The 26,363-nt window shown below is 42.1% G+C and overlaps 1 protein-coding gene across 1 annotated transcript in view; it reads left to right on the top strand.

Moving 5' to 3' along the window:
• The first annotated feature begins 3,049 nt into the window (after nt 1-3,049).
• LOC136881055 (lipase member H-A-like) overlaps nt 3,050-26,363 on the top strand; it is a 377,915-nt gene continuing 354,601 nt past the window's right edge. The window contains exons 1-2 of the mRNA XM_067153658.2: nt 3,050-3,144; nt 7,774-7,919. Of these exons, the coding sequence (XP_067009759.1) occupies nt 3,050-3,144; nt 7,774-7,919 (241 nt within the window). The remainder of the gene's footprint in view (nt 3,145-7,773; nt 7,920-26,363) is intronic.

The raw sequence follows: 26,363 nt of genomic DNA, 5'->3' as shown, positions 1-26,363 counted from the left end.
TACACCATCTTCCGTAGAATCCAGAAGCCAAAAGGAATAGAATAGTGAAGAGATTTACATGTTGGTTCAAGCTGCAAAAACACGTTACTTACGTAGAGGCTCAAGTACTTTACCACATCCAGAAGAAAAGTAAATAGATCAGAGGACGTTCAGTTTTAAAAAAACGGTTAAGAAGATTTTTGAGGGCGAGCCCTCACACAAATTCCACCCATCCAGGCTTCATATAGCATTTGGAAACCAAATGCCGGAGCGGAGTAAACACACGTCCTTCTTCCATCTTACACAAGGCACGACTCATGGCGGAGCACACCGATAATCAGCATGGCCCCACCGAGCGGAAAGGGAAAGTAATAGACTCGCTCACAAGAAGACATTACAACTTAGGGCACGTGATTTTACCAGACCAAGTTTAAGGATTCCAAGAGAAAACATTAAAGCAATGTAGTCTCATGGTGACAATGACGAAGATGGTATCAAATAAATAAAGTGGGCAAGGCCACGTAGAAAGTATTAGTAGAATACAAGACGGAAGTAATTTCTGAATAACACTAATTTCTATAGCACGAATGCAGTTTCGAAATATGGTTAGGGAGAGCTAAAACTCGTCACCAACGTGACAGGACCCACCAACAATTGTTGAGGCTGGTTCAAGAAATCACCAAAAACTTCAACCATCGGCGTCGCACAAGAGTCTGTTTCTTTGATAGAGCGTGGCCCCATGTGGCTCCTACATCATCAGACTCATGACAAGTCGCCCCCTCTAGGCCGGTGTGCCCCTCCCTGTTTAATCTGTTCATGACAGATTTGCCCAAATCGGCGCGCGAAACGGACGATTCGGCTATCTCCTCTGTTTCATGGCAGCCCTCTAGAGTACAGTACAGCCTCCATCCTCGAGAAGTGCATAATGCAACAGTTCTGTCACTCTCTTCTCTAAGACTCTGACCCCCTGAACTTCTTTTGCGAGATCATCAGGTGGTCAGTTACATTAGACAAAGGACTTGCCTACCGTCAGCCCATCACTTTTACAGCGGCAACTGCAGGTCACCGCCTTTCTAAATGATTCCCGGTAATGAAGGCCAAGAATGGGCTCACCCTGAAATAGACTCTTGTTGCACACGACTACCATAGAGTATGCCAGTGCAGCTAGGACGCACCTGACGAGGGTGCAGCCCATTTAGAATGGGGCGCTGCGCTTTATCGTAGGGGCACCTTGGTTCACATGTAACTCAGATCTCCACAGATCTCATTACCGAGCGCAACCCTACTGGTCTATACGATAAATAGGGGTGATTTCTCTTGCTCCACCGTTGTTGATCTGCCTTTCTGATAACTGATATAGATCTTGAATGCTTCAGCAGATGCAGGAAAACTCTCTTTGTAAGTCTCTGATCATGTGAGCTGATAAGAAACCAGCCTTACGCAGACCTAACAGCACCGTGGGTAGTAGGTGGTTGTCAGCCGACTTCTGAGTGCAGCCTTCGAGTCCTGAAATGTTAAACTCCTTAATCATGAATCAAAGAAGTAGAACAGGTGAGCTTCAAATTGCCTTCCTATATCAGTAATAACTCCATAGCTGGAAATCCATCCATCCAACAACTGTTTCTACGGTAATATCTGGAATCGGTATAGCTTCAGGACAGGAAAATAATCGTTCAGTCATGGTTAAACAACATCTCTGATTGTTGGAGGCAATGATATCAAGATGAACAAATTCATGGCATGCAAGACATTCGATGCAGGTCACACGTAACGTTCCTGAATCAAGTGTGATTTCTTCCTGCCTTAAGGGTGGCAAAAGCCCGGTAGAAGTTTAAAGACTTGTAAACAGGCGCAAAACGTCTGCCATTTTGGTCACAGAAGATTGATTCACGTGTGCCTTCACTTGGAACTAGCTTGGAGAGCTCAACATCTCAGCGTGGAGAAAGAGGTCCTGTGTGATGAGGTTCGCAACTATGTAATGTGTAGTCCAGTTGGCGAAGTTAGCGAATTTTGCTAGAAAGCGTATCATAATGGCTAGTGATTCGTGTATATGGTATCAGGTCTACAATTACGGGCCGTGAATGTATCAGGGTAAAATTATTTATATTATTCATTCCAGGGCGAACGCAATTTCAGTTCCAGCACACTCTACTTGAGGAACATCACAGGAGAGAGAACGCCGTGGTTTAACATCTCGCACTTTAAAACCTAAAGTATAGAAATAAGATTCGCCTGTACGTGGAACATTGCTGCTCGGTTGGTGCCCTCTTCCTCTTTCAGATCGCGAACTGGGTACCCTTCCTATAGTGTAGTGTGGCGCAATAGTCCCAAAAAGCGACCGCTCCTCAGCCCGAGGTGACGTGTGGTCAGCACGACGAATCCTCTGGGTCGTTATCCTTGGCTATCCAGACCGGATTAAGAGGAAAGTGTTGCGACAAACACAAATACTCAGTCCCCGAGCCAGACGCTATTAAAATCCCCGATCCGGCCGGAAATTGAACCCGGGACCCTCTGAACCGGTGGACTCAACGCACAGTGCCTGTACTAATAGTGGTCCGCATATTTGGTACGACTCATACTGTTTACAATATAAATCCCTGGCTGTGGTTGGTAGCTTCACTACAGTTTACTTGAACTCCGTCCCACTCTCCCTCTTCCTATTCCATTCATCTGCCTTCCAGGATATTCTTTCACCATCATCTGATGACCTTGCACACGCGTATGGAGCCTCCCGGTAGCACACAGTCCTGCTGGTGAAGAGACAGCGAGATGTTGCCATGTACCGAGCAACCCTCAACATGCTTTCCCGTGGTTTCCCATTTTCACTCGAGGCTGTACGCCCGCTACCTTCTGTCACCGAAAATGTTCCATAGGTTAGTACCGGAGCCACGACATGACTGGCAGGAAAATGATCATCATGATTAGAATCAGCAAGAGATGACCGGCGACGTCTCATGGACTTGTGGGGTGCGTTGTGCAATAACTAGGGTATATGTGTTCGCTGAATATAAATGAGGTGAGCCATATCTATAAGTTGTGTTGTCTTGTACCCTCAGGTACTCTGTCGGCCATGTGGAATAGTCTGGACTTCCGCTACTGGCGCTGTGTGCTCAAGAGGACCACAATGTGTCCTGACCCGGACATCAAGTTCTTCCTCTATACGAGGTAAGTGTAGCTCAGCCCACTTTCTTCCTGCTAGTGGTCCTCGGTGGTGGTGGTGATCATCTATTAACACTAATCAGAGGGAAAACATGGGAGGGATCCGAAACTTGGGCAAATGAAAATATCGGCCAAAGGAAGATCAGGGGAACGCAAGTTAACCAGGGAAGCTGTAACAGGGAGGAGCCTGGCACAAGCCACTGTAGTCGCCTCTTACGACAGGCAGGCACGTATTGTACCACCCCTACTCAGAGGGGTCCTGGAAATCAAATCAGGGACGGAATCACAGGGGAGAAGAACCCCCTAAATTTCAGATGAAAAAAAGATGATATTAACAATTTACGAAAGTGTTAAAAAGTAAAGAGTGTAACAGCGAAGATTTACTTGGCCTCCATCAGATGAGCTGTGGTGGAGGGATGTGACTTGACACCGGTAACCAAAGAGGTGCCGAATAGACAACACCAGTGCAGTTAGCAAAGGTGAGGGTTCTGTCTAAACTGACTCCAATATATTTTGGATCAGGATTTTATCGCAGCATTTAACCGTTAAAAAAGTCTTGGCTTATAGTTCGCAACATCATGTGCTAGGTGGAAACAAGACATTTCAGGGTTTTTTTTTTGGGCTTGAGACTAATCTTCCGGTCCTCGAAATGCTCACAATTTCTCCAGATCTTCCAACAGAATGACAGAGGCTCACTTATGACCTGGTCTAGAATTACAATTTCGGTATGTTCCAAATTATAGCACCACAATTGACTAAATAACTCAAAATTCAACCCTGAAAAGATCCGTCTCTTAGGAAAACTTCATCCTCTTTACCTTTATTAAATTCTACATTCATTATATTAGCAGCGCAGACGGAGTTTCACCTCTGGCTTGCCTACAAGTCAGATAGCTTTTACCGGGCGAGTTGGTCGTGCAACTGTGAGCTTGCATCCGGCAGATAGTGGGTTCGAGCCCCACTGTTGGCAGCCCTGAAGATGGTTTTCCGTGATTTCCCACTTTCACACCTTAACACATTAATGACGGGATACGTAAATTAACGTTTTCTCACATTGCTTCATTCTTGTGTAATTTTATCCTCTCCGCCGTTTATTAATCAAAATATTTCGTGTTCTTTAAAACTAAAGTCTCTGTTGATCGTAATTTAGATAGCTGTATTCTTTCCTTGACAAAGCTTTCTGCACAGGAAGGTTGATTTCACAACACTCCGAGTGAATTGTCAGATGTCAGCATGGCGCGCCGTAGCAAAGACAGCTTCATTTTGAGAATTTCATGCTGATAGTTTATCTGATGTCGCTAGTGATTGCGAAAGTGTAAGCATCAGTGATTGTGAAGATGTGTGTCCGTCAACATCAAAATATACGCGTGGAAGTGAAAGTGCGACGAGTGAAGATGCCAGTGACAGTGGGGTTGATGGATGAAAACACAGTCCTAGAACCATTTTCAGGTTTTACAGGCATTTATATTTCATCCTACTTCTCATGCTGGGTGGCTTTTGTTGCCGGTCTACAGGAAAGAATGGAGTAGCGCGCGCCCGGACGATAATGTGTTAATTAATTAAGGCCACGGCAGCTTTCTTCCTACTCCTAGCCCCTTCCTATCCCATCGTCGCCATAAAACCTATCTATGTCGGTGCTACTTTAAGCCAATGCCAGTGACGTGGCGACTCTACGCTATTCGGCCTCTTACTAAAGCGTGCTCACGGCTCACGGCTGTCTGGGCTATTAGATCACTGTTCGTTGAAAGTGAGTAAAAGTGTGGTTTTACATTGGATCGAGTATTTCGTACGATACCTCGACATTCCTACAGGCATCAGTTGCGAAAACCTTTAAGACAGTCTTTCGGAGGATGTAAATAGTGTCTTCCATTACAATGAAATCTCAAACTTGATTGTGTCTGACGGTAGGCAAGAGAGTGAAAATTTCCTAACCCAGTCTTCGCATAAGGAAAGACGTTTGGTAACCGTAAGAAAAGTCATCTCCGTACAGGCCCTTGGTACGTGTCCCCAGGAATTAACCTGGTACTCATTTTTTGTGCAGGCTGAATGAATCTCAGGGCCATGTACACCTCCCAATGTAGTAATCTCGTTTCTTAAGTTTTAGGACTTCCTGACGGGGAATCGAACCCACGTCCTTTCGGGTGAACCGAGCACGTTAAGAGCTATGCAATTTGACACACTACTGAACCTAGAATTCCCTAGTGAAGCAATGCAGGGTGATTGTACAAACTTTGGGGCCGGGTTCCTTATACCAAAAGAAGAAAGAGTTTCGTATGTTCCAAAATCCTTTTTTTTTAAGTTCAAAATATCATTCATTTAACCGCCTCTGTGGTGTAGCGGTTAGTGTGATTACCTGTCAACCCCGGAGGCCCGGGTTCGATTGCCGGCTCTGCCACGAAATTTCAAAAGTGGTACGCGGGCTGGAACGGTGTCCACTCAGCCTCGGGAGGTCAACTGAGTAGAGGTGGGTTCGTTTCCCACCTCAGCCATCCCGGAAGTGGTTTTCCGTGGTTTACCATTTCTCCTTCAGGCAAATGACGGGATGGTACCTAACTTAAGGCCACGGCCGCTTCCTTCCCTCTTCCTTGTCTGTCCCTTCCAATCTTCCCATTCTCCCGCAAGGCCCCTGTTCAACATAGCAGGTGAGACCGCCTGGGCGAGGTACTGGTTATCCTCCCCAGTTGTATCTCCCAACCCAGAATCTGAAGCTCTAGGACACTGCTCGTGTGGTGGTAGTGGTGGGATCCCTCGCTGAGTCCGAGAGAAAAACCGACCGTGGAGGGTAAACAGATAAAGAAGAAGAAGAACATCTTAAAATGAGACATAATCTGTTCTTGACGTTAGGAAGCATTCAAGATATACTCGAAATGCGTCTAGACACACACGGACTGTCGCTCTCTCCCTGATGATGTCGAATGGCTTTCATAACACGTCGAACAGCAGTTTCTTCATCCGAATTCTCTGCTACATAACGTGACCTGGTCCTACTTTACAGTGCATCTCGGGCAGTCCTCATACGTGACGTCCAGCGTTAACTGCCGTAATTCCGTCTCTTCAAAGCGTTGCCTCGTCTGTAAATAAAACTGAATTGTTAGGTTGAACATAAATGTAAACTTTCATTAATAAATTAATAACATGAAAAAGAAACGAAGGATTTTTGACATACAGTACGTTTATACGACAATGTTTCGGTGTGTGGAACCAACATCACAGTACGGTCACTTGTTATCGATATTCCTGTTCCAGCCACCTATCTCCTGGGAAGTTTGGCGATCAAATGCCAGCCACCTATCTCCTGGGAAGTTTGGCGATCAAATGCCAGCCACCTATCTCCTGGGAAGTTTGGCGATCAAATGCCAGCCACCTATCTCCTGGGAAGTTTGGCGATCAAATGCCAGCCACCTATCTCCTGGGAAGTTTGGCGATCAAATGCCAGCCACCTATCTCCTGGGAAGTTTGGCGATCAAATGCCAGCCACCTATCTCCTGGGAAGTTTGGCGATCAAATGCCAGCCACCTATCTCCTGGGAAGTTTGGCGATCAAATGCCAGCCACCTATCTCCTGGGAAGTTTGGCGATCAAATGCCAGCCACCTATCTCCTGGGAAGTTTGGAGATCAAATGCCAGCCACCTATCTCCTGGGAAGTTTGACGATCAAATGCCAGCCACCTATCTCCTGGGAAGTTTGGCGATCAAATGCCAGCCACCTATCTCCTGGGAAGTTTGGCGATCAAATGCCAGCCACCTATCCATCAAATGCCAGCCACCTATCTCCTGGGAAGTTTGGCGATCAAATGCCAGCCACCTATCTCCTGGGAAGTTTGGCGATCAAATGCCAGCCACCTATCTCCTGGGAAGTTTGGCGATCAAATGCCAGCCACCTATCTCCTGGGAAGTTTGGCGATCAAATGCCAGCCACCTATCTCCTGGGAAGTTTGGCGATCAAATGCCAGCCACCTATCTCCTGGGAAGTTTGGCGATCAAATGCCAGCCACCTATCTCCTGGGAAGTTTGACGATCAAATGCCAGCCACCTATCTCCTCGGAAGTTTGGCGATCAAACGCCAGCCACCTATCTCCTGGGAAGTTTGGCGATCAAACGCCAGCCACCTATCTCCTGGGAAGTTTGCCGAACAAATGCCAGCCACCTATCTCCTGGGAAGTTTGGCGATCAAATGCCAGCCACCTACCTCCTGGTAAGTTTGACGATCAAACGCCAGCCACCTATCTCCTAAGAAGTTTGGCGATCAAACGCCAGCCACCTATCTCCTGGGAAGTTTGACGATCAAATGCCAGCCACCTATCTCCTGGGAAGTTTGGCGATCAAACGCCAGCCACCTATCTCCTGGAAAGTTTGGCGATCAAACGCCAGCCACCTATCTCCTGGGTAGTTTGGCGAACAAATGCCAGCCACCTATCTCCTAAGAAGTTTGGCGATCAAACGCCAGCCACCTATCTCCTGGGAAGTTTGACGATCAAACCTCTGAACGTTGGTTGTGAAGGTTTCATCTTTCCACAGATCTTCCTCACTGATGACTTGTTCGTGGGCTGCCACATGACGCATATTCTAGGGTTAAGGAACGCTTCTATTTTCAGATATTCTTCATTGTAATTCAGTCTTGTTTCGTGTGTTGCAGCGACAGTAGGCCCGGCAAGCAGGTAGACCTACGTAGCCACTCTTCACTGAGGTACGCGGGCTGGGATCCTGGGAAAAAGAATGTGATTGTTATCCACGGGTTTAATGGCACTGAAAGCAAGACTCCCATGTCCTTCATCAGACAAGGTACGTGTGTCACAGTCATCACTGTCGCAAGTCGCCAGTTGCTTCCAACGACAGACGACTGTCAGTAAATGTTAGCCTACTGTCATTACTGTTAAACGTAGCAAATTTTCATTTTATGTGAATCAGTGAAGTCTACAATATTTATAATCTCTATTACTGCTTGATAATCAACGAAACTGTGGTGGAGGGTGCTGTAAGGATGTCATTACGCAGTATTTCAATTCTGATTTAGGCTTTACAATGGTGAGAAATATTGCAAACACTTGGTATGTAATGTTATCGCTGGGACCTGCTCTTATTGCAATCGATGAAGCAGTACAATCTGATCTAGATAATTCGCCTTTGGCTGAAATGATTAGAGACCGCTGAAACAGTCTGAATCAGTATTTAAAAGTTTATGCGAGAATTGTGCAACAATTGGAATAAGAACAAATGAAGTAGAACTGCAAGACGCAAGTTTGTTACGGCATCTCTACTACTGCTGCTTGCTCACCCAGCCGTTCACAGCTGCTCCGCTGTGACCTCACGCTACCTATTTTTCTTCGAGTAATTTCTGGACTTGCATCACCAACTATATAAGCGTGCTATTACTTTGTTTCTCCGATCAGACATCGAGTGGAGAGAGCGGAATATGTCGCAGGTGGCTGGCCCGTTGCGATGTTTTATATTTTTATTCTGTGAAAAGCTGCATTGAAAATCTTCAGACTGGATGAGCAAATGTTATAACTTTTTCATGTTTCGTGTTTTCCATCAAAACTTGAAGACTGAACTATTGATTATTCTATGCCCTTCTGGCTTTCATTCTAAGAGAGTCCTTCAGACTGATACCTTAATTAATCTTCTACTTTACATGATAAACTGTATCTGGACAAATGTTAGAAGTGTTGCCACTTCCTGAGGCCGGAGCGCTCGCTCGCACTGCCAACTTATAGAGTTTAAGCAGCCTGAAAAAATCCCCCTCCATTTCCTTCCCTTCTCAGTCTGTCTCCTTTTTTCCTTTTTTTTTTTAACGGTATTTAGTCGTATATTTGTGTCTTGTAACGTGTTCTAACATCATGTTTGATTGTAAGTGTGGCTATTGTCAAAATGTATTAATACCTCACCCTTCTTTCTTAATCATTGTCATTTTTAAAAGAAAAAGAAATATTTAAATAACATATTTAGTAATTGTGCTTTTCTGCCGAATACGGGTATCGGGCTTTTACAAAAACTTATTGGGGTTATTCGCAAGAATCTTTTTAATCAAGATCCGTCTCAATTGCATTTTGTTGTTAAAAGGGCCGAGCCATTCCTATTCTTGGATTGTTGCACTTTGCCTGTTTTAGTCATTTATGGTTGAAATATAACTTGTTTAAATTGATTCCCTTCTCTTTAATTTTGTTTGTTGTATGCTCCCTGCACTTGCGCGCCACCGACTCTGCTCATTGATAAATGTCATGTTAACGAGTCCGCGGTCTGACAAGTTCCCACCAGTGAAATGATACCTGCCTGCCTTAGGTGCTGAGTAGCTCAAAATGTATACTGTTTGATGATCCTTTGTGTCGTGGGTCGATAATTTTTCATTACCAGTGCTGTGATTTACATCGTTTTCGTCATTCCTATGAATATAGCATTTATTGATACCACATACTATTTTTTTCGCCACAAGTTCTGGACTTATTTTTTATTTCACATTTTGACAATTCGTCTGTAAGCCTGATAGGAATTTGGGTTGGCTGGAGAAAAATGTATCATAATGTTAAACTGGCTTCAATATTGCTTGAAGTATATGGCTGCTTAAAAGGACGAAACAGGCACTGGAAATGGAACTATCAGTTTCATAAGGGTTGCGCTTTGGGGGCCATTATTGTATCTATTCGCGGGATTGTCACTCGATCAGCAGGTGTTCCTGTAAATACACACTGAACACTAAACACGTGGATACGTGACTAAAGCTCTCAGCAGGGCTTGGTAGAGGTCTGCTTCTTTATTGGGAACAGAGGGAGAATTTGGAGAGTCTACTGAACAATGACCTTCTTAAGATGCATGTCCAAATATCATACACTTAGCTAGGATGTGAACTTAGGCCCTTACCTCGAGTGATATTAAGCAACTACTCTTAGATAGAATGTGAGGTCAGGACCTTACCTAGCATGAGTATGCCCCTACACATAGCTAGAGTGTGAATTTAAGGCCCTACCTAGCGTGATATAAAGCGCCTACACTTACTCAGAGTGCGAGGTTAAGCACTTTTATAGCGTGAACTTCAAACCCTACCGTTAGCTACCGTGTGAGGTTAACGCCTTATCTAGCGTGAAGTTAAGCCCCTACTTTTAAAATACTGTGAGTTTACGCCGTTACCTACCGTTACAATTAGCTAGAGTGTGATATTAAGGCTTTACATAGCGTGAAGTTAATCACCTGATCTTAGATAGAGTGTCAGGTTAGCCCTCACCATGTTTGAGATTAAGCCCCTAATATTAGCTAGAGTGTGAGGTTAAGCCCTTACCTAGCTTGAAGTTAAGCCCCTACACCTAGTTAGAGTGTGAGGTTTCGCCGTTACCTAGCGTTACACTTAGATAGAGTGTAAGTAATGCCCTACAGTAGCGTGAGATAACGCTAAGTTAAGTCCTTACCTAGCGTTAGATTAAGACCCAATTACTTATCTATAGTGTGACTAGCGTGAGATTAAACCCCTACTCTAAGCTATTGTGTGAGGATACGCCGTTACCTAGCGTGAAGTCAGGCCCCTACCCTTAGCTAGAGTGCGAGTTTCCGCCTAATTAGCGTGAAGTTAGGCCAATACTCTTAGGTAGAGTGTCAGTTTAAGCCCTTACTTAGCGTGAAGTTAAGCCCCTACGCTTAGGAAGACTCTGAGGTTATCCCTCACCCAGTGTGAAGTTAAGCCCCTACTCTTTGCTGGATTGTGAGGTTACGCCTTTACCTAGCGAGATATTAAGCCCCTACTCTTAGCGAGTGTGTAACGTTAAGCCGTTACCGAGCGTGAAGACAAGCTCCTACTCTTGTCTAGAGTGTGAGGTTAAGCCCCTAATTTTAGCTACGTTGTGAGGTTAAGCTCATACATAGCGTGATATTAAGCCCCTACTCTTAGCTGGACTCTGAGGTTAAGCCTTTACATAGCGTGATATTACGGCCCTACTCTTAGCAGGAGTGTGAGTTTATGTCCTTGCCTAGGGTGAATTTGTGACGTACCCACTTGGCCCACAGATGTATGACAAATTTATAACGTGGCAGGTCACTTTAATATTAAAATAAATAAATGATATATCATTGTTTCTCCATAAACAGTATCCCAAGGGCGCCAGTCTTCAAGCTTATGGCTTGAAAACAAAAGTAGATAATTGGAATTGGAATTTAAGGATCATTAATAATAATTTCAGAACATAAAAATTAAAACAGCTATTTATTAAGATGAAAAACGAGACGTAACGGCGTTTTAACGAAATCTGAACTTACGGAAGCAAAAGAAAAATTGAATGAAATTAATTTTAAAAATGAACTGTTGCGCGAAGACTTGCAGTAACTTATGCCTTTAGCTCACCAATTGTAGACTCTGTTGTCTTGAAGCTGATGATATGAGGATCTCGTACCGGCTGCCTTCTCTGTTGTTGGATTCCAGTCCTACATTTCCTGTCTTTAACACATCCTACTGTACTCCTTACATAAAGTCGTAATGAGTCCTAATTTTAAATGCAAAACCACCATGGGTTATGTTCATGGAGAGAATACACTCGTATTCTTCCGTATTACGGAACAGTAGCGTAGCTAAATTCATAATAAAAGCTCTCCTCCCCTAACTAGTCAAAACCGATCTCCCGTTGACTACCTCTCGTCATTGAGATAACAAGTCCCAATGAGAGTAACTTTTGATTAGAATATACTCAGATACGAAGTGAACTAAGTTAAAATCTTCTCCAACGTGCAGACGTAGAATCGTAGTAAGAGTCTCTTCCAAGAGTGAGAATCAGAATCTCCAATAAGAATGTGAATGTGAATCTCAATCTCAATAAGATTGCTAATAACAATGTCCTCTCCAGCTCTTGTCGGTGGTATATATCGGTTCAAAAGTCTCCTTCCACAAGCCATATCACATGGACCAGTAAGATTCGAGGTCTCATCCCTTCTCCCTTGTATAGCTGTGCATCCATCACGTTGCTTCATTACGTTCATTCACATAGGCTGAACGTTTCCGCTGAAATAAAGCGTCCCGAAGCGGAGTTTGAAAAGTGGGTGTTAATAATGTATCAACTGTCTCTTCATGAGGTAGAGAGGGTAAGGTCTCTCGTAACCTAGATGACGTACTTTTCCTGGAATTGGGCTGAAATTAGCCTGCTGACTCTGGTCACCTCACAACGGCTATTGGAAAATTTACTGCAAGTTATTAATATACATGATGTTGAAATACTTTACCCAATAATTTGTTCATTCAGAATACGTTATAGCCGCGATGCAAAGAAATGAAATGATGATTGAAATGGATGATAAAAACCCTTATCAATTAATTACATAGTTCAATAATTAAAAACATGCAGTGATGTCCCAAACATCACGAATTTAAGCCCCTACACTTGGATAGAGGGTGAGGTTAAGTCCATATATAGCGTGATGGCAAGCCCCTACACTTAGCTACAATGAGAGTTACACAGTGTGATGTTAAGCCCCTAGCCTTAGCTAGAGTGTGAAGTTAAGCCCTTGCCTAGCGTGAAGTTAAGCCCGTGCTCTTAGCTAGAGTGTGAGATTAAGCCCTTACATAGCAGGATCTTAAGCCCCTACTCTTAGATAGATTGTCAGTTTAGCCCTCACCTAGCGTGAGTCTAAGGCCCTACTCTTACCCAGAGTGTGAACATAAGCCCCTACCTACCGTGAAGATAAGTCCCTACTCTTATCAAGAGTGTGAGTACAAGACTCTACCTAGCGCGAAAATAAGCCCCTACTCGTAGCCAGTTTGTCAGGATATGTCCCTACCTAGATTAGCTCCTGCTCTTAGCGTGAGAGGTTAAGTCCTTACATAGCGTGAAGACAAGCTAAAAGGTAAGGTTAAGCTCATAACTATTGTGAGTTAATTTCCCACTGTTACCTAGAGTGTGAGGTTAAGCCCTTAAATGCGTGAAGATAATTCCCCGCACTTATCTAGTGTGTGAGGTTTTGCCCTATCTAGCGTGAAATTTAGCCCCTACACTTAGCTAGATTGTGAGATTAAGCCTTTACATTGCAGGAAGTTAAGCCCTACTTTAGATAGATTGTCAGGTTAGCCCTCACCTAGCGTGAGACTAAGCCCCTGCTCTTAGCCAGAGTGTGAGTTTAAACCGTTACTTATCGTGAGTTTGAGCTCCTACCCTTAGCTAGAGAGTGAGATTAAGCCCTTACCTAGTGGATATTAATCCCTACACCTAGGTATAATGTGAGATAAAGCCCATTACCTATCGTGATTTTAAGCCCCTACACCTATCCAGAGTGCAAGATTAAGCCATTACCTAGCTTGAAGTTAAACCCTGACTCTTAAATGAAATGTCATGTTAACCCTCACCTAGCTTGAGACGAAGTCCCTACTGTCAGCCAGGGTGTGATATTAAGCCTTTACCTATCGTGCGGTTGAGCCAATACTCTTAGATAGAGTGTGAGATTAAGCCTTACCTAGCGGAAGTTGATCTCCTGCTCTTATATAGAGTGTCAGATTAGCCCTCACCTAGCGTGAGATTTAGCTCCTATTCTTAGCTAAAGTGTGAGGATAAGCCCTTACTAGCGTGAGATTATGCCCCTACACTTATCTAGAGTGTGAGATTTAACACTTACGTAGTGTGAATACAAACTCCTAGTCATAGTTACAGTGTGAGGTTAAGTCCTTGCCTAGCTTGAAGTTAAGCCGCTACTCTTAGCTAGAGTGTGAGGTTAACCCCTTACATTGCGTAAAGACAAGCTCTTACACTTAGTACACTGCGAGGTTATGCCCTTACCAGCGTGAAGATAAGCCCCTACCCTTGCCTAGAGTTTAAGGTTAAGCGATTCCTAGCGTGAGTTCAGCCCCTGCTCTTAGCTAGAGTGCGATTTTAAGTCATTACCTAGCATGAAATTAAGCCCTCCTCCTACAAATAATGTGAAGTTAAGCCCTTGACGAGCGTGAGTTAAGCCCCTACACTAATCTAGGTTGTGAGGTTAAGCCCATAACTAGCGTGAAGTAAAGCCCCTACACTTTGTTAGACTGTGAGGTTACGCCGTTATCTAGCGTGAAGTTAAGCCCCTACACTAGCTAGAGTGTGAGGTTAAGACTTTTCCTAGCAAGAAGTTAAGCCCCTATCCTTAGCTATTGTGTGAGGTTATGCCCTTACCTGGCGTGAAGTTAAGCCCTACTCTCAGCTAGTGTGTGAGGTTAAGCCCATGCCTAGTGTAAAGTTAAGCCCTTACCATTACTAAGAGGTTGAGTTTATGTCCTTGCTTAACGGGAAGTTAAGCCCCTACTCATAGCTAGAGTGTGAGTTTACGCCGTTACCTAGGGTGAAATTAAGCCCCGAAACTTAGCTAGAATTTGAGGTTAAGCCCTTGTCTATTGTGAAGTTAAGCCCCTACGCTTAGATAGAGTTGAGGTTAGCCTTCACCTAGCGTGAAGTTAAGCGCCTAAACTTAGCGAGAATGTGAGGTTATGGCTTTACCTAGCGAAAAGGTAAGCTCCTACACTTAGGTACAGTACGAGGTTATGCCCTTGCCTAGCGTGAGATTAAGCTCGTACTCTTTGCCAGAGTGTGAGGTTAAGGCCTCACTTAATGTGAAGTTATGCCCCTGCTCTAAGGTAAATTGTGAGGTTATTTCATTACCTAGTGCGATATTTATTCCCTACTCTTAGCTTTATTTTGAGCTTACGCCCTTTGCTAGCGTGAAAATAAGCTCGTCTCCTCCTCTTTGCTAGAGATTGAGGATAAGCCCTTACGTAGCCTGATGATAAGCTCCTCCTCCTAGCTAGGGTGTGGGTATTTTTTTTTTTTTGCTAGTTGCTTTACGTCGCACCGACACAGATAGGTCTTATGGCGACGATGGGAAAGGGAAGGGCTAGGAGTGGGAAGGAAGCGGCCGTGGCCTTAATTAAGGTACAGCCCCAGCATTTGCCTGGTGTGAAAATGGGAAACCACGGAAAACCATTTTCAGGGCTGCCTACAGTGGGGTTCGAACCTACTATCTCCCGAATAATGGATACTGGCCGCACTTAAGCGACTGCAGCTATCGAGCTCGGTGGGTGTGAGTATAAGCCCTTTCCTAGCGTGAGGGTAAGCCCCTAATCTTAGCTAGAGTTTAAGAGTAACCCTTTACCTAGCGTGAATTAGGCCCCCACTCGTAGCTAGATTGTGAGGTTAGTCCCGCACCTAGCGTGAAGTTAAGCTCTGCTCTTTGTTAGAGTGTGAGGTTAAGCTCTTACTTACCATGAAATTAAACCCTTACTCTTATCTTAGCTAGAGTGAGAAGAAGCCCTTACCTATTGTGAAATTATGCCGCTACTCTTAGCTAGTGTGTGAGCTTCAGTCATTACATAGCGTGAAAACAAGCCCCTACTCTTTGCTACAGTGTGACTTTAAGTCCTTACCCAACCTGAAGACAAACTCCTACCCTTAGCTATAGTGTGAGGCTAAGTCCTTACCAAACCTGAAGACAAACTCCTACCCTTAGCAATAGTGTGAGGTTAAGACCTTACCCAACCTGAAGACAAGCCACTAATCTTAGCAATAGTGTGAGGTTAAGACCTTACCCAACCTGAAGACAAGCCCCTATTCTTATCTATAGTGTGAGGTTAAAACCTTACCCAACCTGAAGACAAGCCACTAATCTTAGCAATAGTGTGAGGTTAAGACCTTACCCAACCTGAAGACAAGCCCCTATTCTTATCTATAGTGTGAGGTTAAGACCTTACCCAACCTGAAGACAAGCCACTAATCTTAGCTATAGTGTGAGGTTAAGACCTTACCCAACCTGAAGACAAGCCCCTATTCTTATCTATAGTGTGAGGTTAAGACCTTACCCAACCTGAAGACAAGCCACTATTCTTATCTATAGTGTGAGGTTAAGACCTTACCAAACCTGAAGACAAGCTCCTAGTCTTAGCTATAGTGTGAGGTTAAGTCCTTACCAAACCTGAAGACAAACTCCTACCCTTAGCAATAGTGTGTGGCTAAGTCCTTACCAAACCTGAAGACAAACCCCTACGCTTAGCAATAGTGTGAGGCTAAGTCCTTACCAAACCTGAAGACAAACTCCTACCCTTACAAATAGTGTGCGGTTAAGTCCTTACCAAACCTGAAGACAAGCTCCTAGTCTTAGGTATAGTGTGAGGTTAAGACCTTACCCAACCTGAAGACAAGCTCCTAGTCTTAGCTATAGTGTGAGGCTAAGTCCTTACCAAACCTGAAGACAAACTCCAACCCTTAGCAATAATGTGAGGCTAAGTCCTTACCAAACCTGAAGACAAGCTCCTACCCTTAGCAATAGTGTGAGGTTAAGACCTTACCCAACCTGAAGACAAGCCACTAATCTTAGCTATAGTGTGAGGTTAAGACCTTACCCAACCTGAAGACAAGCCCCTATTCTTATCTATAGTGTGAGGTTAAGACCTTACCCAACCTGAAGACAAGCCACTAATCTTAGCAATAGTGTGAGGTTAAGACCTTACCCAACCTGAAGACAAGCCACTAATCTTAGCTATAGTGTGAGGTTAAGACCTTACCCAACCTGAAGACAAGCCCCTATTCTTATCTATAGTGTGAGGTTAAGACCTTACCCAACCTGAAGACAAGCCACTATTCTTATCTATAGTGTGAGGTTAAGACCTTACCAAACCTGAAGACAAGCTCCTAGTCTTAGCTATAGTGTGAGGCTAAGTCCTTACCAAACCTGAAGACAAACTCCTACCCTTAGCTATAGTGTGAGGTTAAGTCCTTACCAAACCTGAAGACAAACTCCTACCCTTAGCTATAGTATGAGGCTAAGTCCTTACCAAACCTGAAGACAAGCTCCTAGTCTTAGCTATAGTGTGAGGTTAAGTCCTTACCAAACCTGAAGACAAACTCCTACCCTTAGCAATAGTGTGAGGCTAAGTCCTTACCAAACCTGAAGACAAACTCCTACCCATAGCAATAGTGTGAGGTTAAGTCCTTACCAAACCTGAAGACAAACTCCTACCCTTAGCAATAGTGTGAGGTTAAGTCCTTACCAAACCTGAAGACAAACTCCTACCCTTAGCAATAGTGTGAGGCTAAGTCCTTACCAAACCTGAAGACAAACTCCTACCCTTAGCAATAGTGTGAGGCTAAGTCCTTACCAAACCTGAAGACAAACTCCTACCCTTAGCAATAGTGTGAGGTTAAGTCCTTACCAAACCTGAAGACAAGCTCCTACCCTTAGCAATAGTGTGAGGTTAAGACCTTACCCAACCTGAAGACAAGACACTAATCTTAGCTATAGTGTGAGGTTAAGACCTTACCCAACCTGAAGACAAGACACTAATCTTAGCTATAGTGTGAGGTTAAGACCTTACCCAACCTGAAGACAAGACACTAATCTTAGCTATAGTGTGAGGTTAAGTCCTTACCAAACCTGAAGACAAGCCACTATTCTTATCTATAGAGTGAGGTTAAGACCTTACCCAACCTGAAGACAAGACACTAATCTTAGCTATAGTGTGAGGTTAAGACCTTACCCAACCTGAAGACAAGACACTAATCTTAGCTATAGTGTGAGGTTAAGTCCTTACCAAACCTGAAGACAAGCCACTAATCTTAGCTATAGTGTGAGGTTAAGACCTTACCCAACCTGAAGACAAGACACTAATCTTAGCTATAGTGTGAGGTTAAGACCTTACCCAACCTGAAGACAAGACACTAATCTTAGCTATAGTGTGAGGTTAAGACCTTACCCAACCTGAAGACAAGCCACTATTCTTATCTATAGTGTGAGATTAAGTCCTTACCAAACCTGAAGACAAGCTCCTAGTCTTAGCTATAGTGTGAGGCTAAGTCCTTACCAAACCTGAAGACAAGCTCCTAGTCTTAGCTATAGTGTGAGGTTAAGACCTTACCAAACCTGAAGACAAGCTCCTAGTCTTAGCTATAGTGTGAGGTTAAGTCCTTACCAAACCTGAAGACAAACTCCTACCCTTAGCAATAGTGTGAGGCTAAGTCCTTACCAAACCTGAAGACAAGCTCCTAGTCTTAGCTATAGTGTGAGGTTAAGACCTTACCAAACCTGAAGACAAGCTCGTACTTTTAGCTATAGTGTCAGGTGAAGTCATTACCCAACCTGAAGACAAGCCCCTACTCTTAGCTATAGTGTGACGTTAAGTCGTTACCCAACCTGAAGGCAAGCCCCTACTCTTAGCAATAGTGTGAGGCTAAGTCCTTACCAAACCTGAATACAAGCTCGTAGTCCTAGGTATAGTGTGAGGTTAAGACCTTACCCAACCTGAAGACAAGCCCCTAATCTTAGCTATAGTGTGAGGTTAAGACCTTACCCAACCTGAAGACAAGCCCCTATTCTTATCTATAGTGTGAGGTTAAGTCCTTACCCAACCTGAAGACAAACTCCTACTCTTAGCTAGGGTGTGAGTTTAAGCCCTTTTCTATCGCAAAATTAAGCCACAATTCTTAGCTAGTGTGTGAGATTATGCCCTTACCTCTCGTGAGGTTGAGCCAATACTCCTAGTTAGAGTGTGAGGTTAAGCCCTGACCTAGCGGATTTTAAGCCCTTACTCTAGCAAGAGAGTGAGTTTAAGCCACTACCTAGCGTGGTTTTACTCCCTTTACTCTTAGCTAGATTTTGCGGATTAGTCCTTACCTATCATGATATTAAGGCCGTGCTCTTAGCTAGAGTGTGAGGTTAAACACATAGCGTGAAGACAAGCTCATACTTTTATCTAGTGTGTGAGTTTAGCCCTTACATAGCGCGATATAAAGCCCCTAATCTTAGCTAGAGTGTGAGGTTAAACACTGAAATGGCGTGAAGGCAAGCTCCTACTCTTAGCTAGGGTGTGAGGTTAAGCCCTTACTTAGCGTGAAGGTAAGCCACTACACTTAGCTAAGGTGTGACGATAAGCCCTTACCTAGCGTCAGATAAGCCCCTACTCCCAGCTAGAGTGTGAGGTTAAGACCTTACCCAACCTGAAGACAAGCCCCTATTCTTATCTATAGTGTGAGGTTAAGACCTTACCCAACCTGAAGACAAGCCACTATTCTTATCTATAGTGTGAGGTTAAGACCTTACCAAACCTGAAGACAAGCTCCTAGTCTTAGCTATAGTGTGAGGCTAAGTCCTTACCAAACCTGAAGACAAGCTCCTAGTCTTAGCTATAGTGTGAGGTTAAGACCTTACCAAACCTGAAGACAAACTCCTACCCTTAGCAATAGTGTGAGGTTAAGACCTTACCCAACCTGAAGACAAGCCACTAATCTTAGCTATAGTGTGAGGTTAAGACCTTACCCAACCTGAAGACAAGCCACTATTCTTATCTATAGTGTGAGGTTAAGACCTTACCCAACCTGAAGACAAGCCACTAATCTTAGCTATAGTGTGAGGTTAAGACCTTACCCAACCTGAAGACAAGCCCCTATTCTTATCTATAGTGTGAGGTTAAGACCTTACCCAACCTGAAGACAAGCCACTATTATTATCTATAGTGTGAGGTTAAGTCCTTACCAAACCTGAAGACAAACTCCTACCCATAGCAATAGTGTGAGGCTAAGTCCTTACCAAACCTGAAGACAAACTCCTACCCTTAGCAACAGTGTGAGGTTAAGTCCTTACCAAACCTGAAGACAAGCTCCTAGTCTTAGCTATAGTGTGAGGTTAAGTCCTTACCCAACCTGAAGACAAGCTCGTACTTTTAGCTATAGTGTGAGGTTAAGTCCTTACCAAACCTGAAGACAAGCTCCTAGTCTTAGATATAGTGTGAGGTTAAGACCTTACCCAACCTGAAGACAAGCCACTATTCTTATCTATAGTGTGAGGTTAAGACCTTACCAAACCTGAAGACAAGCCACTATTCTTATCTATAGTGTGAGGTTAAGACCTTACCAAACCTGAAGACAAACTCCTACCCTTAGCAATAGTGTGAGGTTAAGTCTTTACCAAACCTGAAGACAAACTCCTACCCTTAGCAATAGTGTGAGGCTAAGTCCTTACCAAACCTGATGACAAGCTCCTACCCTTAGCAATAGTGTGAGGTTAAGACCTTACCCAACCTGAAGACAAGCCCCTATTCTTATCTATAGTGTGAGGTTAAGACCTTACCCAACCTGAAGACAAGCCACTATTCTTATCTATATTGTGAGGTTAAGACCTTACCCAAACTGAAGACAAGCCCCTATTCTTATCTATAGTGTGAGGTTAAGACCTTACCAAACCTGAAGACAAACTCCTACCCTTAGCAATAGTGTGAGGTTAAGTCCTTACCAAACCTGAAGACAAACTCCTACCCTTAGCAATAGTGTGAGGCTAAGTCCTTACCAAACCTGAAGACAAACTCCTACCCTTAGCTATAGTATGAGGCTAAGTCCTTACCAAACCTGAAGACAAGCTCCTAGTCTTAGCTATAGTGTGAGGTTAAGTCCTTACCAAACCTGAAGACAAACTCCTACCCTTAGCAATAGTGTGAGGCTAAGTCCTTACCAAACCTGAAGACAAACTCCTACCCTTAGCAATATTGTGAGGTTAAGTCCTTACCAAACCTGAAGACAAACTCCTACCCTTAGCAATAGTGTGAGGCTAAGTCCTTACCAAACCTGAAGACAAGCTCCTAGTCTTAGGTATAGTGTGAGGTTAAGACCTTACCCAACCTGAAGACAAGGTCCTAGTCTTAGCTATAGTGTGAGGCTAAGTCCTTACCAAACCTGAAGACAAACTCCTACCCTTAGCAATTGTGTGAGGCTAAGTCCTTACCAAACCTGAAGACAAGCTCCATCCTTAGCAATAGTGTGAGGTTAAGACCTTACCCAACCTGAAGACAAGCCACTAATCTTAGCTATAGTGTGAGGTTAAGACCTTACCCAACCTGAAGACAAGCCCCTATTCTTATCTATAGTGTGAGGTTAAGACCTTACCCAACCTGAAGACAAGCCACTAATCTTAGCAATAGTGTGAGGTTAAGACCTTACCCAACCTGAAGACAAGCCACTAATCTTAGCTATAGTGTGAGGTTAATACCTTACCCAACCTGAAGACAAGCCCCTATTCTTATCTATAGTGTGAGGTTAAGACCTTACCCAACCTGAAGACAAGCCACTATTCTTATCTATAGTGTGAGGTTAAGACCTTACCAAACCTGAAGACAAGCTCCTAGTCTTAGCTATAGTGTGAGGCTAAGTCCTTACCAAACCTGAAGACAAGCTCCTAGTCTTAGCTATAGTGTGAGGTTAAGACCTTACCAAACCTGAAGACAAACTCCTACCCTTAGCAATAGTGTGAGGCTAAGTCCTTACCAAACCTGAAGACAAGCTCCTAGTCTTAGCTATAGTGTGAGGTTAAGACCTTACCAAACCTGAAGACAAGCTCCTAGTCTTAGCTATAGTGTGAGGCTAAGTCCTTACCAAACCTGAAGACAAGCTCGTAGTCTTAGGTATAGTGTGAGGTTAAGACCTTACCCAACCTGAAGACAAGCCCCTAATCTTAGCTATAGTGTGAGGTTAAGACCTTACCCAACCTGAAGACAAGCCCCTATTCTTATCTATAGTGTGAGGTTAAGTCCTTACCCAACCTGAAGACAAACTCCTACTCTTAGCTAGGGTGTGAGTTTAAGCCCTTTTCTATCGCAAAATTAAGCCACAATTCTTAGCTAGTGTGTGAGATTATGCCCTTACCTCTCGTGAGGTTGAGCCAATACTCCTAGTTAGAGTGTGAGGTTAAGCCCTGACCTAGCGGATTTTAAGCCCTTACTCTAGCAAGAGAGTGAGTTTAAGCCACTACCTAGCGTGGTTTTATTCCCTTTACTCTTAGCTAGATTTTGCGGATTAGTCCTTACCTATCATGATATTAAGGCCGTGCTCTTAGCTAGAGTGTGAGGTTAAACACATAGCGTGAAGACAAGCTCATACTTTTATCTAGTGTGTGAGTTTAGCCCTTACATAGCGCGATATAAAGCCCCTAATCTTAGCTAGAGTGTGAGGTTAAACACTGAAATGGCGTGAAGGCAAGCTGCTACTCTTAGCTAGGGTGTGAGGTTAAGCCCTTACTTAGCGTGAAGGTAAGCCACTACACTTAGCTAAGGTGTGACGATAAGCCCTTACCTAGCGTCAGATAAGCCCCTACTCCCAGCTAGAGTGTGAGGGTAAGACCTTACCGAGCTTGAGTTTAGCCCCTACACTTGGCTAGTGTGTGTGTTTACGCCGTTACCTAGCGTGAAGTTAAGCCCCTACACTGAGCTAGAGTGTGAGGATAAGCCCTTGCCTTGCGTTAGGTTATGCCCCTATTGTTAGATAGAGTGTGAGGTTAGCCCTCACCTAGCGTGAAGTTAAGCGCATACTCTTAAGTAGAATGTGATCTTACCCCCTTACCTAGCGTGGAGTTAAGCCCCTACACTTAGGTACAGTGTGAGGTTAAGCCCTTGTTTGGGGTGAAGTTTAAGCCCCTACACTTACCCAGTGTGTGAGGTTACGCCGTTACCTTGCATGAAGGTAAGCAACTACACTGAGCTAGAGTGTGAGGTTATGCCCTTGTCTAGCCTTAAGTTAATATCCTACAGTTAGATAGAGTGTGAGTTTAAGCCCTTACTCCTAGCCAGAGTGTGAGTTTAAGCCAGTAAGTAGCATGATATTATGCCCCTACTCTTAGCTACAGTGCGAGATTAAGCCCTTACTTATTGTGAAATTAAGCCCCCACTCTTAGGTAGAGTGTGAGGTTAAGCCCTTACGAAGCGTGAAGTTAAGTCCCTACTTTTAATAGACTGTGAGATTACACTTAGCTGCAGTGTGAGATTAAGCCCTTACCTGTCATGACATTAAGCCCCTACACTTATCTAGAGAGTGAGATTAAGCCCCTAACCTTCGTGAAGTTAAGCCCCTTCTCTTAAATAGTGTGTCAGATTAGCCCTCACCTAGCGTGAGATTTAGGCCCTATTCTTAGCTACGGTGTGAGGTTAAGGGATTACCTAGCGTGAGATTAAGCTCGTCCTCTTTGCTAGAGTCTGAGGTTAAGCCCTGACCGATGAGTTTCGAATATGGCAGAAGCAGCCTATAACAGAATATGAGAAATGTAAAAAAGAAGATCAACCTGTTATTGATGCTGTCAGTGTTTTAGGAGATAAGTTAGATACTATTAGAGAAAATGTTATTAAAGCTATAGAAGAAAGTAGAGAGGTTGAGAAGCAATTAATTCCTTATAAAAATGAATGTAAAGATGAATTCCCATCATATTCTGAAGATTCACATTTTATAGATGAATATGATGTTAGTTATGAGCAAAAAGAAGCTTAAAAATCAGCAAGAAAAGCCAGAAAAATTTAGAAGTTCAAAAAGAAAAATTAAAGAGAAGAAATATATATGAAGATATCAATAGAAAGGAAATAACAGATTATCCTACAACGTACCTGGGGCCTATGATTTCAAAATATTTGCCTGGAATTAATGATCCTAAATTTGGGATAAGATATGATGAGAATTTTCACTACCATTTTATACGTGATTCAAAAGTTAATTTCCGTATTGATGATATTATAATGAACGGTAAGAAGTTTAGAGCTACGAAAGGTTTAATGCTATTTTTAACCTCAAGTGATTTACCAAACGATGATGAGTATACTGAGGAAGATTTAAACAATTATAAGGATATTTTAAAAATAACAAAGGCGATACATCAAAATAATGACCCTAATAATCCAAAACCTAAAAGTAGTGTGGGTATAAAGTATAACATGTTGGTAAGTGATATATGGCACTCAGGTAAAGCAAGTAGACAACAAAGATCTGCATCTCTAACCGCTCCCCCAAAATCAGGATTTGGTTTCGTAAAAAATGTATTCAAAAGCTCCGATTGAATATGTTTGAATGAATGATGTTAGAGATTTAATAGATAGATTAATGTTTATTCACGGTGAAGAAAATGCTGGAAATAACAACCATTACAAAAAAAAGTTGGAATAACAAAGATGCTTATGAGTAAGTTTAATGATTTATTCTTAACGATCCTAAGGGGATACCATGTCTAATTAGATTTTTAAATAACATTCCTCATACATTCTGGATATCAGAAAAATATGGTAAAGAATTAGTTAATTGGGCTTTAAATAATTTACCAATGCCTGGGATGCATATGCCAGGATACAATTATTGTGGTCCATTTACAAAACTTGATGAAATATTACCTAGAGGAGATAAAGGAATAAATCCGTCAGACGAAGCTTGTAAAAAACATGATATTGCTTATAGAGATAGGTATGAAGCTGATAAAAAATTACAACAGGCTGCAAGGGAGAGAATGTTTAGTAAAGACGCATATTTTAAAGAAAGATTAGCAGCAACAGCACTTACTGGTATTATGTTTGTAAAACGAAAATCAGGAATGGGCGTTGAAATTGATGACAATGGTTGATGTCTTTGAATTAAATTTCGTTTTTCATATATGCATATTTTTCTTTAATAAACGAAAGGATTTATCATTGATTATAATATTTCCCCAAAAGGGCCTAAAGCTGTTAAAATAAAACTCTCGAGCGATGCTAACAACTTTTTGGACGAATGCACAAAGGAAACAGAAAGCAACAAAAATCAAAAAAGGAGGAAGTTTACTTCTAACTTTAGCTGTACCTGTAGTGAAAAAATATACGAATATTTGAAGAAAAAGAAAAAAGGTTCAGGATTAACAAAACATGAAGGAGGATTTTTCCACTGATATTAGCCGCATTGGGTGCTATGGGTTCACTAGCTGGTGGTGCTGCAGCAATAACAAGTGCAGTTCATAAAAAGCAAAAGGAAGACGCTGAAGTAGCAGAACATAAAAGACAAAATTTAGAAATGGAAAAGAAAGGTAGTGGAGTTAGAAGACAAACTTGTAAAAAAATTGAAAAAAGTAATTTATAATTATAATAAACTGCTGAATAATTTTGATTTAGAAAAATTAGTTAAATAATTAAAAATAAAATATTTCAGAAATGTTTTTATGATTGATGAATTACCAACTAAACCAAAAAGATTTTATCAGGAATTGTTAATTTAGATACTTCTGATCATGTTGGTACTCAATGGATTTGTTATTTGAAAATAAATAATGAAAAATTTGTTTTGATTCATTTGGAGGTAATATACCTACACAATTAGTTAATTATCTAGGTTCAAATAATTTGTTTTATAATACACAAATGTTGAGGAATATATATGTGGCCATTTATGTATTTTTGTTGAAAGTTATTTTCCGTTCATGACATTTTAAATTAAATAAATGGATATATTCGGAAATGAAATTAAAAACGATGATAATATAACAAAAGAAGAATTTGACAGTCTCTATAAAAAGACAGATATAGATGATAAAATTAAGCCTTTGTTATCTACAGAAAATGTTGGAAAAGAATCGAAAAAGATATCAAAATTAATAAATAATATTGATAATAATGTTTATAACAAGACGGATATAGATAATAAAATTAATGATCTGATATCTAAAGAAAATTTTGATGAAGAATTTAAAACTAAAATATGGTATACTGATTAATATTTTGGATTCAGGTGATAATATTCCTGAATTTTGTTCTGTATATCTTATAAAAAATATATTCAAAGACACTGTTACGCATGTAGATTTTAGTAAATCATTACAAATTGGTCCTTTACATAAATTAATTTTCAAAATTGGTGATTGTCTTAAGATCTTACCTACTCAAGTGAAAATAATTATGTTTGGCGAAGTAACACTTGACGATCCTATCAAAACAGAAATTGATCCTGATGAAGGCGTAGTTTATAGTAAAAATGACCTTATATTTTTCATTTAATAAATGAATAATCATATTTGGTGTTTGAAGTGCAAAACATATACTGAAACAGTTCATCCCCATAGACTTGAGACTAAAAATGGGCGAAAGAGAGTTAAAGGTTTATGTCCAGAATGTGGAAGTAAAACAAGTAAATTAAAAAAATGATGACAAAACAATTGGAGAAAAAATTATAAACGAAATCCATAAACCTATGAGGAAAATTTTTCCAAGAAAACAGATTACAACATATGACAAACTGATTTAGTTGAAATGGATTCTGCAAAATTAAAAGGTTAATGAAGGTTATGAACATTTGTTAACAATTATCGACGTGTTTTCAAAATGCTTGGGGTGTACCAATTAAAGATAAAACAGGAGCATTTGAAAACATTCTAAACGATAGAAAACGAAAGGTGTTTCAAACAGATAATGATAAAGAATTTTATAATAAAGATTTTTCAAAGCTGATGACAAAGTTTGATATTGATGTTAATCATTATTCTGCCTTTACT

The sequence above is a fragment of the Anabrus simplex genome, chromosome 9 (assembly GCF_040414725.1).
Source record: "Anabrus simplex isolate iqAnaSimp1 chromosome 9, ASM4041472v1, whole genome shotgun sequence".
Taxonomy (NCBI): domain Eukaryota; kingdom Metazoa; phylum Arthropoda; class Insecta; order Orthoptera; family Tettigoniidae; genus Anabrus; species Anabrus simplex.
The sequence above is the reverse complement of the archived record's forward strand: the minus strand, read 5'-3'. Positions and strand labels throughout refer to the sequence as shown.